This window comes from Gekko japonicus, unplaced genomic scaffold (assembly GCF_001447785.1).
Source record: "Gekko japonicus isolate JY-2015 unplaced genomic scaffold, Gekko_japonicus_V1.1 scaffold2512, whole genome shotgun sequence".
Lineage (NCBI taxonomy): Eukaryota > Metazoa > Chordata > Lepidosauria > Squamata > Gekkonidae > Gekko > Gekko japonicus.
The window spans coordinates 94318-109096 of NW_015165318.1; the positions used below are offsets into that span (position 1 = coordinate 94318).

At 44.0% G+C, this 14779-nt stretch overlaps 1 protein-coding gene across 1 annotated transcript in view; it reads right to left on the reverse strand.

The window, feature by feature from the left end:
• METTL24 (methyltransferase like 24) overlaps positions 1–14779 on the reverse strand; it is a 91267-nt gene that overhangs the window by 37395 nt on the left and 39093 nt on the right. The window contains exon 2 of the mRNA XM_015410512.1: positions 2874–2972. Within this exon, the coding sequence (XP_015265998.1) occupies positions 2874–2972 (99 nt within the window). The remainder of the gene's footprint in view (positions 1–2873; positions 2973–14779) is intronic.

The following is a 14779-nucleotide window of genomic DNA, read 5'->3' on the forward strand; positions in this document are numbered from 1 at the left end:
CCTTACACTCCCGGCGGCCTTGCAGGTCCACCGCCGGGCCCCTCATGGGCGGTGGCGGCCGGGACCGTTGGGGGCGGGGTGTGTGGCCTTATGACACATTTCCGGTGATGTCAGGGGGTGTGGCCTTATGACACACTTCCGGTGATGTCAGGGGGTGTGGCATATGCTAATGAGTTATGCTAATGAGTTCCCCTAGCTCTTTTTCTACGAAATGACCCCTGCCTACAACAAATGTTACATTTCCAACACACTCCCTCCACCTCCTACACCTAACAGGTGGTTGTCTGTCAGGTACAGCAGCGGTTGCAGGGTGCTTAAAGTCCCAAGGGAGCCCGCCCCAGCAGTAACGCCTTAGTGATCCTGCTGGCTCCGCCTCCACAGTGGCTTCTAATACTCCTCCCCCCTCCCCCTCCTACACTGGATAGGCAGCTGCCTGTCAGGTGTAGGAGGGGAGGTGGGATGCTTACAGCCACCGGGGAGGTTTGCTCAGCAGGATTGCCTTAGCACTGTTGCTGGCCCAGCCTTCCCGATGCCTTTGAATACAATCCCCCCCAACACCAGACAGGCCGGTGTCTGTCAGGTGTAGGAACAGGGCCAGGGTATGAATGTTTATGGGGAGATAGTAAAGGACATTTCTAGGAGCCATTTCAATGCATGCCTCCCTCATGAACCTGAAGAAATGTCCACCACATCACCACTCCCTCACACCAACTCCCCTCACACCTCTTACCTCTTACTGCCCCAAGAAAGCTCCTGGCTACGTCGAGCCAGATACACCAACGCTACAAGGAGGAGGCAATTTAGGAATGCAGCAAAGACATGTGCACATAGTACTCCTGGAGTGCACTGAGCTGCACAGGCCAAGTACTAGCAAGATCACCCTGAGGTGCTCAGAACAACACAGTCTCCATATGAACAAAACAATCCAGGAACAAAAGTAGAGAGGCCATCACTTTCGTGGAAGGTAGCAGGAGTTGACTTAACAGACGACTGCTTCTCACATGGACAGTTCTATGTGGCCTGCTCATCAAACAGCCTGGTGATCCTAGCACCTGAGGGCAGAACTACCAATGTGGTCCAGAGAGAGGTCCTTAGTAGAGAAAAAAAAAGTATGTATGTCTCACTTCATTTCTTACACTTCAATCTTCTCCATTAGAATTCCTACAAAAAATATTAATTTCAAAATTTGCATCATCAGTATTATAACTGGATTTATGGAACTTAAATACCGTAGCAAAGCACGGGTATCAGGCTAGTGATATAATATACTCTACTTGGGGCTACCCTTGAAGAGTGTTTGGAAGCTACAGCAAGTGCAGAATGCTATGGCTAGATTTGATGGTCGGGGCCAGCTACTGGGAGCATGTGTCCCCGATAATACAGCAATTATACTGGCTTCTAATCAGCTCCCAAGCCCAATTCAAGGAGTTGGTTTTGACCTTTAAAGCACTACATGGCTTGGGACCAGGTATCTGAAGGACTGTCTTCTTCCAAACGTTCCTGCCTTGGAACTAAGATCACGGCGAGAGGCCCTCTTGACTGTCCTACTGACCAAAGAAGCTCGTCTGGTATGTACACAAGAGAAGGCCTTTTCAGTGGCAGCCCCACAATTCTGGAACAACCTCCCCAGGGAGGTGCACCTAGTCACCTCACTTTCAATCTTCAGGAGGCAATTGAATACAGTTTTATTTAAGACATCTGATTGACAGAGGGATTGGGGGGGTCATTTTGTTTTGAACTGGCAGTCCTAATTGGAGGTTTTAAATTGTGTCCTTATATATATTTTTATAATTGTTGTTTTATTTATATTGTAAGTCACCTTGAGTTCCATAAGGTAAAAAGGTAGCTAATAAATGTTGTAAATACATACATACATAATTGTCCCAGAAGCTGCCCTGAAGCCACCACCACAGCTACTCTGGTTGCCCCATAGCTAAGACTGTCCCTATTTATGGAGTGGGAAGCAGGGCTGAGCCTACTGAACTTGTCTTCTTCACATTCACATGAAGACCTGCATGCATACAGGCTCTTTTTTAGACTTTCTTCATTTACCCTTGGGTGTCCTATAAAAATGGATTTTTGCCCTACCTCATATTTGTGCCTGATTCAAATCTGGATTCATATATGTTATTTACTGGGTGATTCTGGAGTAGTCAAAATTTCACAGTCTTAACCTGACTTACAGGGTTCATGTAAAGCTAAAATAAGGAATAACTGAATACCACCCTGAGCTCTTTAGAAGAAGTATGCGAAGAAATTGTGATGAAAAAACAAGGTTTTGAATAAAACACCCAAACGATATTGCAGACATTGTGTGGACAAGGCATACAGAATAAGTCTCCATCAGAAGAAGTTGTTCTGGAGAGCCAGTTTGGTGTAGTGGTTAAGTGTGCGGACTCTAATCTGGGAGAACCGGGTTTGATTCCCCACTCCTCCACTTGCACCTGCTGATGTGACCTTGGGTCAGTCACAAGCTCTGGCACAGCTGTTCCTGAAAGAGCAGTTTGTGTCAGAGTTCTCTCAGCCCCACCCACCTCACAGGGTATCTGTTGTGGGGAGGGGAAGGGAAAGAAGTTTGTAAGCTGCTCTGAGACTCCAAGTGAAGGGCGGGGTATAAATCCAATCTCTTCTTCTTCTTCTTGTTTGTGGCAATTATGGAATTGACGACCAACTCCTCAACAGAGGAGCATCTCTTTAGATTTTCTGTTTTGGTTTGAATCAGTATTTTACTCTGAACTTGTATACATTAAGTACAAAAATCACAAAAACAAATTATATACCATACCCACTTGTAGTATGTTTACAAAACTGAATTTTTCTGAGAACTAACCCATAGCCTATGATTTTCTACAAGAGAAAAGATGAAAACTCACCTGGGTGGTGCTAATATACTTCAAGAGCCTCAGGGCTTCATTACTCAAGGAAGGTACCGGACTTGCCCAAGGCTGCAAGTTTATGTGCCATCGTATAGTCTGAAATACCAGAAGGAAAACAAATCAGCACAAGCGGGGGGGGGGGGGGTTGCAAGCAAAGGTCACATGGCAAATTCTACTGTCTGTCCCAGTCAGTGGACACCGCTGTCCTTCACCTGTTCTTGCCAGACCAAGAGACACAAGTTTAAATTCCTATTCTGCCATGAGATTTGCATGGGGGTCTTGGACCAGCCACGCTCTCTGTCTCACCTACCTCACAGGATTGCTGTAAGGATAAAATGGGAAAGGGAGAACCATGTACTCCACCTTGAGCACTGTGATGGAATGGTGGAATTAAATGTACTAAATAGACAGACAGACAGACAAGGATTATGCGTATCTGAAATGGGTATACGTGCACAAGGAACTGTGTACAGCTGATCCTGAAAATTAAAGCTATTTGCATGCGTTTTCAGAACAAAATTCCACTTTCCATAATGTTTGCCAGCAGTCTTCCACGGACAAGTAATGGATTGCAGTAGCCATAAAACTAATAAGAAATGGAAAAGTGCATAATAGCAGATATAAAACCATTTGCAAATCAGACTTTATAATAAAGAAGTATTCTGAACCTGCAGGGAAGACCATTCTGAGGTGTCCTGAAAGAGGCAGCATTGTTGCCCACAGCACTGACTGCTCGCATTTTCATCACTGGGGAAAGCTAGTCTTAGTTCATGCTCTTGTGCTCTATGTGAAATCTGTCATCTCAAAACCTTGGAGATCCTGTCAGCTCAGCAAACAATTTTTTTCTCGCATAAAGTATGACAGAAGTATGACAGAAGGAAAGATCTTAAGGTAAGGAATTACCAAAAGGAACCACATTTCTCCCCAGCAGTCCCTTTCCTTAGTGTAGTCTCTCAAAACTAGTAGGGTTGGCCACTCCAAGTTAGGAAATTCCTGGAAATTTGAGGATGGAACCTGGGAAGGGTGGGGTTTGGGGACGGGAGGAACCTCAGCAGTGCATAAGGCCATAGAGGCCACACTCCAAAACAGCCATTTTCTCCAGGGAAGCTGATCTCTGTAGCCTGGAGATCAGTTGTGATTCCAGGAGCTATCCAGGCCCCACCTGGAGGCCAGCAACTCTAAAACCCAGATAATTTCTTCACTATTAGAATATTCAAAAAAGATTCCGCTTGTTCAATAATCCATTCCTCCCTCACTAGAGGGAAATACTGCTCATTTTTCCCTCGGTCATTTGAGGCCAAACATCTTCAAGATTCATATGATCCTTTCCTGTTGGAATGCTACAGAAGAAGTCTCGAGATTCTTTTGTTAGTTAGAAAGTAGAGGCAAGTTTGAAAGAAACATGACATTTAAGGCAGGAAATCTCATGTCCTCCCATCTTCCACTGTGCGCAACATTCAAAGGCATGCTTAAAAAAAGTATACACAATGGCAACCGTGGCACATCACTGCCTTTGAGTTCCACAGAGCTCTCTACACTAGAAGAGGTGGTGAAGATGTTGTATTGAACTCGTTGGCTTAGACCCACTGGAAGATTTTTGCATGCACCAGGATCCTTACATAGGGTGAGAAAAGTGGGAAATGTAGAAAAAACGTCACACAAGCCCCTTGCACAAAGTTGAACACAGCATATCTCAGAGCATTTCTGGGTGCTTTAAGATATAGAGAGGAAAGCTCCACATGTTGCACAAGATCTTGCAGAAGCAGAACTGCACTAAGTTTAAGTTTCCACTTGTGCTTTGCTGGGCCCAAGCCATTACCCTGTACACTGATTCTGAATGCTAAGTGAAGTCATTTGTGGGTGTCTTTTACCAAAATCAGTGACCTATGCCACAATTATCTCCATAAGGAAAAGTGAGGACAGCTGGAATTAAGATGAAATATACCTGCTCTGTTGCTCAGGATAGGGGAAATTACTGCCAGTGAGGAATTATGGGACACAAAAAGCCAATCAAGAAGAGCAGGTGACTACCTACTGTACAACTTGGAAGAAGAGAAGAAAAAAAGTTCTCCAGCTTTCCAGACATTGTGGAACTGCTTCCCCCCCCCCCGCCGCCCACTGCCTTCCCCGAGCCCTCTTCATGCTTGCTCTTGAAGAAAATGAAAGGGGGGGGCACCTAACCTTAGAGACATTTGAGAGCTTGGTAAAGTGATTCTTTTCTCCCCCCACCCTGTTCATTCTCTTGTGCTACCCCTCCCCAACATCCACTCAGACAGAACCTTACCAGCAGCAACTAAGGGGGGAGGGTACAAAAGCAGAAGCTTAAATTTAAATTAAAAAACCAACTCTGAACAACCCAGTCAGCCAGCTCCCTACAGTGTGTGCTGCTCTCTCCCACTGCTCATTACCCGCACAGCCAGGACAGGGCAATCATAAATTTTAAAAACTTTGGACGCCACCCCCCCCTCACAAGTGACATTCCAAACCGATTTAGAAAAGTGCAGTTTTTAAATTGTAGCTGCAGAATAAATACACAGGATGGTGTAAAACTGGTGTGGACAGCAAGTTTAAAGGGTTGACTGCTCCGATACTCTCCAGTAAGTTGTGAGTGCAGAAAGGGCCATGGTCACAGGGAAAGGGCAGAGGCAAAAGTTCAGAGGCAAAAAGGAGTGGGAGTCAGACACTATGAATGGACACGAGTCATATTTTTGCAGCTAAAATAAACACAGTCCTGCTCAGAACTATTAAATCTGTATGAAACTTTGTTCATTGAGTTTTTTTAAAAAAAATGTGATGATGAAAAAAACATTTTGAGAAGTCTTTTCATTCACAGCCAGAAAGCAGACTTGGATTTTCCATCACTTGAACTGCTCTTTTGGATTCTCTTCATTTTCCATTACTGGTCAATGAACTTGTATGCCCTTCAAAATTGAAGCTGAAGCACCAACTTGCAGCCTCTCTCACTGTTACCTCATTTCTAAGTAGAGCTGCTGAACTATGTGGATCCATTTGGAGGGAGAAGCACAGAGACTTTCCAAATCAATCAAACCTTTCCTCCAGTTTAGCAGTTTTTGTGGACTGGAAAGGTGGAAATCTGACAGGTCAGATCAGAAGAAGAAGAGAAGAGATCGGATTTATACCCCGCCCTTCACTACCCAAAGGAGTCTCAGAGCGGCTTACAAACTCCTTTCCCTTCCCCTCCCCACAACAGACACCCTGTGAGGTGGGTGGGGCTGAGAGAACTCTTGACACAAACTGCTCTTTCAGGAACAGCTGTGCCAGAGCTTGTGACTGACCCAAGGTCACATCAGCAGGTGCAAGTGGAGGAGTGGGGAATCAAACCCGGTTCTCCCAGATTAGAGTCTGCACACTTAACCACTACACCAAACTGACAATGTTTTCCCAGTCACAAACCAAGGACACATAACACAGTTGTACTCAGTTATTTTGAAATGTAAACACCCAAAGCTGCATTGATTATTTTAAGACATTAATGGGGGAATTGGCAACAGAATGAACCTATATCTTTATTGATAGATCAAGATGGGTAGCCACATTAGTCTGTCCGCAGCAGTAGAAAAGAGCAAGAGTCCAGCAGCACCTTAAAGACTAACAAAATTTGTGGCAGGGCATGAGCTTTCTTGAACCGCTGCTCACTTCTTCAGATAAAAAACGGAAGAAGTGAGCAGTGATGCTCCCTCTAAACTGTGGAGTCTTGTGAGCAAAAATTCTGCTTTCTGAGCTACTGGCGTTAAAGTTGTGAGCGAGCGATTTGGCTGCTGCATCAATTAGTTTGCTCTGAAGCCCTCTTTCCTGAGCTAAGACAAAAATGTGTGAGCTGGAGGCTAAAAAACTGTGAGCTAGCTCACACTAACTCAGCTTAGAGGGAACACTGGCAGTGACTCCCGAAAGCTCATGCCCTGCCACATATTTTGTTAGTCTTTAAAGTGCTACTGGACTCTTGCTCTCTTCTACTATATCTTTATTCTTTAACTAGGGGATATTTTCATATATACCTGCTCTTTCCTGAACAGAAGCTCACTGCAGTGTCCTTTTGAGGAAACAATATTAGAGACGTGTTAAAAACACTTATCAACATACAAAGTGAAGAGTAGAGATGTGAAAGCCCGTTAAAAAAACCACAAAAAATCAGGGAGAATTTCCCCCCTGAGGCCTTTAAAAAAAATCTGTCAGAAAAATTGGAAATTTTGGGAACTATTATTGTATGAAATATTTTCTCTTTTAGAATGCGTGAAATGATTTCAAGTGATAAAATTTAAACTACCTGTGCTGATCTCTCTAACTCTTTCCTCCACTATTTTCCTCTTCTTCCAGGTGTCCCTCTTGTTGGTGCCAAACTACTTGTTTTAGTGTTTCATGGGATCAGGATGGGTTCTCTGACGTGACTTACACCCAAGCAAATGGCAGCAGCAAATTCCCTGTTGGGCACTCATTTCCCAAGTGCATGGGCCCCCCCCCTGCTGCTAACTAGTGCCAGGGAAGAGCATCTCTCCGCCTCTCCCTGCATCGTTTCTTGACTCATAATGGCACTCTTGCCCCACTGGGAGGCAGAACATGTACTGAAGAGATATATGTAAGTTTCTCTAACAGAGTAAATAGTACTCCCTGTGGCCATTTCTGGCTGGAATACCCACACAGGGAGGAAGGCAGAAGCCCCTTCTCCCCCTGCACCATGGTCCCAATTAAAAATGGGCCACCATACATTTGGGAAATGAGTACCTAGAAGGGAGCTTGCTGCTGTCATTTGACAGTCCAAGTGATAGTTAGGGAACTCAGACCCACAACCTGTAAAACACCATAATGTGTAGCTTGGCTCTTCATCTCCTTCCATCTTTTCATCTTTCCTGTCTCACTTGTTGATTACCTTTTTGATCTCAGCCAATCCACCACATGGCCTTTTGATTCTATTCCATCCTGATTTCTGGTTGCTTTCTTGCTGTCATTCTCCCACCTACCCATCAATCACATAACCAATCTATCCCCTCTGGCTCCTTTTCAGCTGCATCCCCACTGTTTTCCCCATTCTGAAAGAGCTATCTTCCCCCTCGTACTACCATCTGATTTCTGTTCCACCCTCTGCCTCCAAATCCGCTGCTTATTCCTGTCTGCTCATCATCTCTCTGGGCTCACACCCTTTTAGGTCTGGTACCTTCATTCTTCCAGTTCTACCACTAATCCTCTGAACACAAGTTTTTTAGTGGGTGGTGATATAAAAACTGTGGTGATAGGTTCAAAGTAAGCCTTTTAAACAGGAAGAAGACATAGGTTGTGTACACTGATTGCCATAGAAGTGACATATATTTTGCAAAACAGTATAATTTAGAAACAGGCATACACATCTATATATCTAATTCCCAACAGTCCCCTCTGCATGCAGATACATATTTCTGCAGAGAGGGGGCACACTCTCTCCCAACTTGTTTTTCTACAGACTCTGGGGGCTCCCTGGGTTGCAGAAAAATTCAAAAAGGAAAAAAAACCCTCAGGGAGACTTGAATCCCCCCCAATACCTTTTGAAATGGCCTCCGCAGGGATCTACTCCAGGTCCCACTGCATCGACACTGAGAGAGAGACTGGCTGATGGGGGAGAGAAAGAAAGTAAGAAGAGGAGGAGCAGGAAAGAGAAAGAGTGGGAGAGAAACAGGGGGAGAGGGGAAGAAGCAGTGGTGGGAGGATGGGATAGCTGCTCCCACAGGTTTCTTGCGGGTCCCCACTTGTCCTATATAAATCAAAAGAATATGATAACACCAGGGCTTAAAAAAAAAAAAAAGATGTGCTGGAACTCTCAAGAGGGAAATGAAGATTTCAATCTGTACACTGAAAACCCATGAGCTTTTAAACATTTTTAAAATAATTTTGTTGAAGAGGTTCTAGTGCGTTCCGGTGCGTTCTCCCAGGAAAAAAAAACCTGATACATATACAGTGATGTACTTGATGCCACTAATTTATTTTTTGCGACTTAACAGTACAATCCTAAGCAGTTAAACCATTCTCAGACCATGGACTGACAAGGGTGTGCGTATGTTTAGCTAATTCTGGATTGCTGCCACAGGACATGTATAGCTGAAACCCAAAGTTTAAAAGTATTACTGCCACTATCTGATAGCACACCACTGTCAGCTATGCTGCCATGGGGGTTCCTATCCCTGCTGTTATGCCTTTGCTGAAACGCTTATCTATACAGATGTGCAGGAGGAGGGTGTATTGTATGGAGAGCTCCTACGTACCGTGAGAGACTCCGAGTTCTCAGCTTTAGCCACCTAACGGTTGCCTGACTTATCCCGCGCGCGGGAGGGTGCCTAATTGGCCAATGCCATGGGAAGGGTGCATACAAATACCCTATATCCTATTATGCTCTACTGGCTGTGGCCATTCTTAACAGTGCTTATGTTACTGCATCTATAGCTTTGCAATAAAAGTATAACCGTTCCTGAATGCGTGTACTTCGTTGTTAGCTGTGGGTTCTGACAACCACCTTGCAGAAGCTCTCAGAATCAATGCAGATTTTCTGCGTGCTTTCTATTTAATTTTTCACATAGTGAATATTGTCTGATCCAGGGACTTCCAGAATGCTGATCTCTCAATGGTGGTTTGTCACAGAAGTAGCATTTCTGTCTTCTGAAATCCCCTATCTCATGCTGCTTATGTGAGAAGACAATCTGTGCAGCCAGCTGCAGCAAAATCTACACTAAATCTGAATGGTAAAACAATTTTCCCATCTGAAAATGTTTGGATTCTCTCTCCATTTAAGAGAACACAATTTAGGCTACTCTATCACATGTCCTTCCTGTATCTCTTGTAATCTTGTAATATCGTGCAGGTGGTATCTGCAGAGATGTCAATACTGGGACTGCTCATTGCTCTCCAATTTCAATATTCATTTCAAGTATAGGCTCCAACCCAGGTTAGCAGACCAACAACGTAGTATCTCACTGATCATGTGGTTTATTTCCAGTGCCTCAGTCAGAGGCCTTATTATGGCACACTTTTGTTTACCCAGCAGTGGCTGCTGTTTCTTGGTCCCATTTTTCTTTCTTTGCTGTCAGCCATTTGTACAACCACTGAATTCAGTTAATGATGGCAACCCACGTGGCTTGTGTTTACAGGCATCCATGACATCATCATAATCAGATAGAATTATAATGTCACTGACAAAATCATGAGTCATCACAGATGGCAATAAGAAGTACCACATTAAAGCAATGTGAATATGTAGCAAAAACACAATGCCAGATACAGGAGGCTCTTTTTGACACTTCCAGAAAATGGATTCAAATACAGTAAGCAATTTCAGTTATGCCCTTGTTAAGATATCAAGGCATTTGGAGTTATTCGACGCCCCTCTATTATTTCTGTCTTCGATTTATCAGCACTATAATGACCACAGAACTAACAAAAACTTCCCCTATCAACGGTTTTTGCCAAAAGACATAATCTGACAACCATATTAATTTACAAATCTGTTTCATATTCATAAACTTAGATTTCTGAAAGCCCCCTCCCCTCCCCATATTTTCTTTGGACCAATTAGACAGTAATCTGCATTGATGTTCCCCTGGAGACCACTTTCTCTTTGAGCATATGTGCCCTTTAAACAATCTCCATCATTAATGTTGTCTTGTTTGTCCTCTTCCTGAAAAGACAACACTGAAAAGATAATCAGGAGTTCAAAAGCCACGTTTCCATAATCAGACCAAGACTCTAAAGACTTTGTTGTAAGGAAAAGGGAGCCCAACCCCTTACATCAGAGGCTTACTAAAACATTTATCCTTCTCTTCCAGACATTCTGCTTCTCTTGCCAAGGCCTTAATCTCTTTACCCAAGAGCAAGCTACTGCTCAGAGGACAGAAGTCTACTACCCACCCCACAGCAGGGCTGCCACTGCCCAATCTTCTCCTTCCCACAACATTGGGTTCTTCCTTTGTCCTTCCCACCCCACCCCCCTTCCTCTGAAGGTTTTGATCAGCTTGGGCTATCCCCTGAAGGGCAGCAGCTGCTGGACTCAGCCCTAACTCTATGCTTTTGCAAGAAGGAACATTTTACTTCCTCCCTAAGGGTGCAGAAATATATTGTCTCTTCACCCCTCAGTCCCATACACACTGTCAAGAGATATCCTTCACCATTTGAGCCTTGGACAACCCAGCTGTGGAGTGAAGGCCAAGTTATGTACAATGTCTAATATCTGCCCTTCCATTTTGTGTTCAGTATCACTGAAGTCAACAGCTGAAATGAAGCACACCTAAGATTCAAGAGCTCCTGGGAAAAACAACAAGATGTAATACAGCCTGTTCAGTTATGACTCATTTTCTGTATAGTGCTAAGAGTGTTGGAACTAGAATCTGGGAGACCCAGGTTCAAATTCCCACTTTGCCATGAAAGTTTGCTGGGTGACCTTGGACCAGTCACATACTCTCACAGGGTTTCTGCCAGAATAAAATGCAGATGAGGAGAATGATGTAAGCTCCTTTGGGTCTCCATTGGGTATGAAGGCAGAAATACTCCAGGATCCTACTTCACTAAATGTGAATTAGTGCCCGTCCTGTGGCATTTGCTTTTTTAGCAGCACCACTTAATAACAACCAGCATCTGTAATCCAATGTAGTCACAATTCCCTGCATGCTGCCAAATGTAATCTTCTTTTGAGGCAGATGGACAAAGAAAGACACAATCTCTGTTCCTGCACAACCGTCTTATAACAACACAAAATAGAAATTAATTCTCTAATCACTTTCAGGAAATTTAGCCAAGATGAACACAACCCATATGTGTTAAGGAACAGCAATAAATTTTTAAAAAAATATTTACAAGCCATGGAAACAAGTGACATCCTGGCTCTCATCTCCAGTCTTTGATTTACTAAATTGCTATTTTCTCTTTTTTTTGGAATGGAGAGCTCTCATCTGTGTTCATTATAAACTCGGCATTTGGATGTATATTTGCTGAAGTTTATTTATGTAAACCCAAACATCTACAAGCACCGAAGATGTCAGACAGATAGACATGGGATAGCTCACGTATAGTGGCACTCAAATTACAACCCAGACACAGGTCTACCCAAAGGTCAGTCACATTTTATTCAATGAGGCTTACTCCCAGAGAAGTGCTTGTAGGATTAGAGCCACAATGTGGCAGCTACTGCCACTAAAATTTCCAGAGAACCCTTTATTTACGTTCATTGTTAGGCCTGCCAGCTGACTGGTATTTTGGGGTTCCAGGTGGTTTCTCAACTCATGCTTGTTATCAGAATTTTTGTGGGTGAGGTCAGCATTTTTATAACAAAGTTGGTCTTTTTCTCCATCTTTACTACTATAGATTTCCAAGAAAACATTAAGTCAGAACTTAGTTGTTGTAGATTTTCCAGGCTGTCTGGCCATGGTCTTAGCATTGTAGGACCAAACGTTTCTCCAGCAGCTGTGACTGGCATCCTCAGAGGTATAACACAGAAAGATGGAGTACTCTCAGAGTACACTGAGGCAACAGGGGATGATGGCCCTTTGGGGATGGGTCTAGAACCCGTTCTAGCACAAAGGGCCAGAGTGGTCCCCTTTAATCAGTGCCTGGGGTCTTAAAGCTGGTCCTATGCCAGTCAGACACCTGATCACAGGGACTACATTACCCTCCACAAGCAATGGAAATGTTCATTTCCAGCTGGACTGAAACAATGTTATTTTTTGCAGAAAGTATGGTATGAAACACCATTAATTCTTAATACGCACTCTATCTTGGATACGAATGTATTGATAATGCAAATCAAATCATTCCCTGTGCTGGCTGTGCACTCTGTATCTATCTCAGGTATTAAACATTATGTTCAATTTTCTGCAATAAAATTAAAAGGAAGTAAAGAGACTCTGATTATCTAGGGGCTCATTTCCTAATTTTACCTGTATTGATTTTGCCTTTCTATTGCCTGATAACTGTGACTGAACCAAGCCGAGAAACTTGAGGCAGAAAAAAATGGACTTTTAAAGAAGTACAAAGCATACACGTAGACAGCCCCGTTTCATACCCAAACAACATCAGTTCTTGCTATAACATCAAGTGTTGCTGCATCCATTAAGTGCCTTTGGGTATCTGAAAATTGGCAATATTATAGAAGATGCTTTTCTCCACTCACTATAGATAAAACTAGAATTTTTCAAACAAAATTGCTGAGCCCAAGGTGCCCACAGAAATTTGAGAGGCAGCTTTTTGCAAATTAATATGCTTAGAAGTACCAATTTTTTTTAATGTGTCTGGTTATGAAGAAACAAGACATTTTTATAGCTGTTAAGTCTGCTTCTAAGAGCCTGCAAGTCAGTTGGCTGAATGTCATAGGGAGTGTGTGGGAAGCAAGATTGCTTCCTCCCAAACAGCAGGTAATTGCCCAAGAGTAAACCTCCCACTCTGTTAAGTGAAAAGCTTGTATGGGGGAAGACTCACAGAGAGCCAGCAGTTTTCTCCATCCCTGCAAAATGTTTTTGCTCTATTTTTGGACGTCAAAGACATTTATCTCACAGAGCACTTTTAAAAGCTTTCTTTGACAGCATGTATATACAGCATAAAGCCTCCTTTGTATCAGTCCCTTCAATAATACTCTCCCTATCAGTATTCAGTTTCATGCAGTTATGCACCCAGGCCACATATGGAATCCATCACACAGGGAATCACAGCGCTATGAAAACATAGTGTGTTATCGCAAAATCTGATTGTGAAACTTGAAGCTGACCACAAAAGCCTTGCTCCCAAAATCAGCTAAGGTGCACCATGCATTCAACAGAGTTCTCCTTTCCAACTGCATATGTAAACAAGCTTGCATGCAGAAGGAAGTGGAGGGGGGAGGGAGACTCAAAGCATTTGCAAAGCAAATGTCAAAAGCAAAGGTGGCTCCAGAGCGAACAGTGTGAAATTGTGGGGGGGGGGGGGGTCGTTCCTAGATTGTTTCACCCTAGGGCCAAACTAGACATGATAGAAGCATTCACATGTATTTATTCACATGAAGCAGGGCTTATATGGGGGTTTATTTCCCCACCCCCACCCCAGAGTACATAGGTAAGGTGAGATAAACTTAGCCCTCTCCCCTACCTAGTCTCACCACACTCCTCTGCTCCAAACACTTTCCTTCCAGCTCAGTTTGAAGCGAGCCAGGCTGAAAGAAAAATGCTTCAAGCAAGGTAGTGCAGGAAGGTAAAGTCGGAGAGGCAGCAACATTGGGCTTCAAGATAACCCCCACATACACACCCCTCCTAATCTGAACATGAATAACTGCCCATTAATATCGTTGTCATGTCTGCGTTGGCTCCAAGCAAAGCTATGTTTAACTTTTAAAATATTACTCATATTCTGAAGTACAGGAAATACTATTATAGTTCATAAAGCTGCCTTGTGCCTCAGTCAAACCCTTGATTTAAACATGACACTAGAAGGCAAGAAAAATGTACCCATGTAACCTTGCTGTAATGTACCACGTGCACGACCGTTAGGCCATGCGGTCAAGCACAAGCCCAAAGCTTCGTACAATTAGAACAATAGCCAAGCAGATCCTAGCCCGCACCAATCAGAGGGCCAGGTCCGCAGCCGAGAGCCTATGGGACTCTCGGCTTCCGTAAATAACCTATAGGGCGAATAGGGGGTGTGTTTTGGTGGTGGGTTTCTGGGCATATATACCGGCCTGCGCGCCGGCTTACTTCGTCTTGTTCCTGATTGAATAAAAGTACTCCTGCTGAGATTCTACCCTTCCTGAACAGACCCGGAGGAGACCCAGCAGCACCGAGCACCGATCACGCCGCCGCCGCAGCCGCCGGCGGAGATCAACGCTCCTTCGCACAACATCTCGCTCCGTAACCACCGGCATCTCCCCACGCTCAGGGCCAGCTCTAGCCTCCCTGCACCGCTTCGTTGAG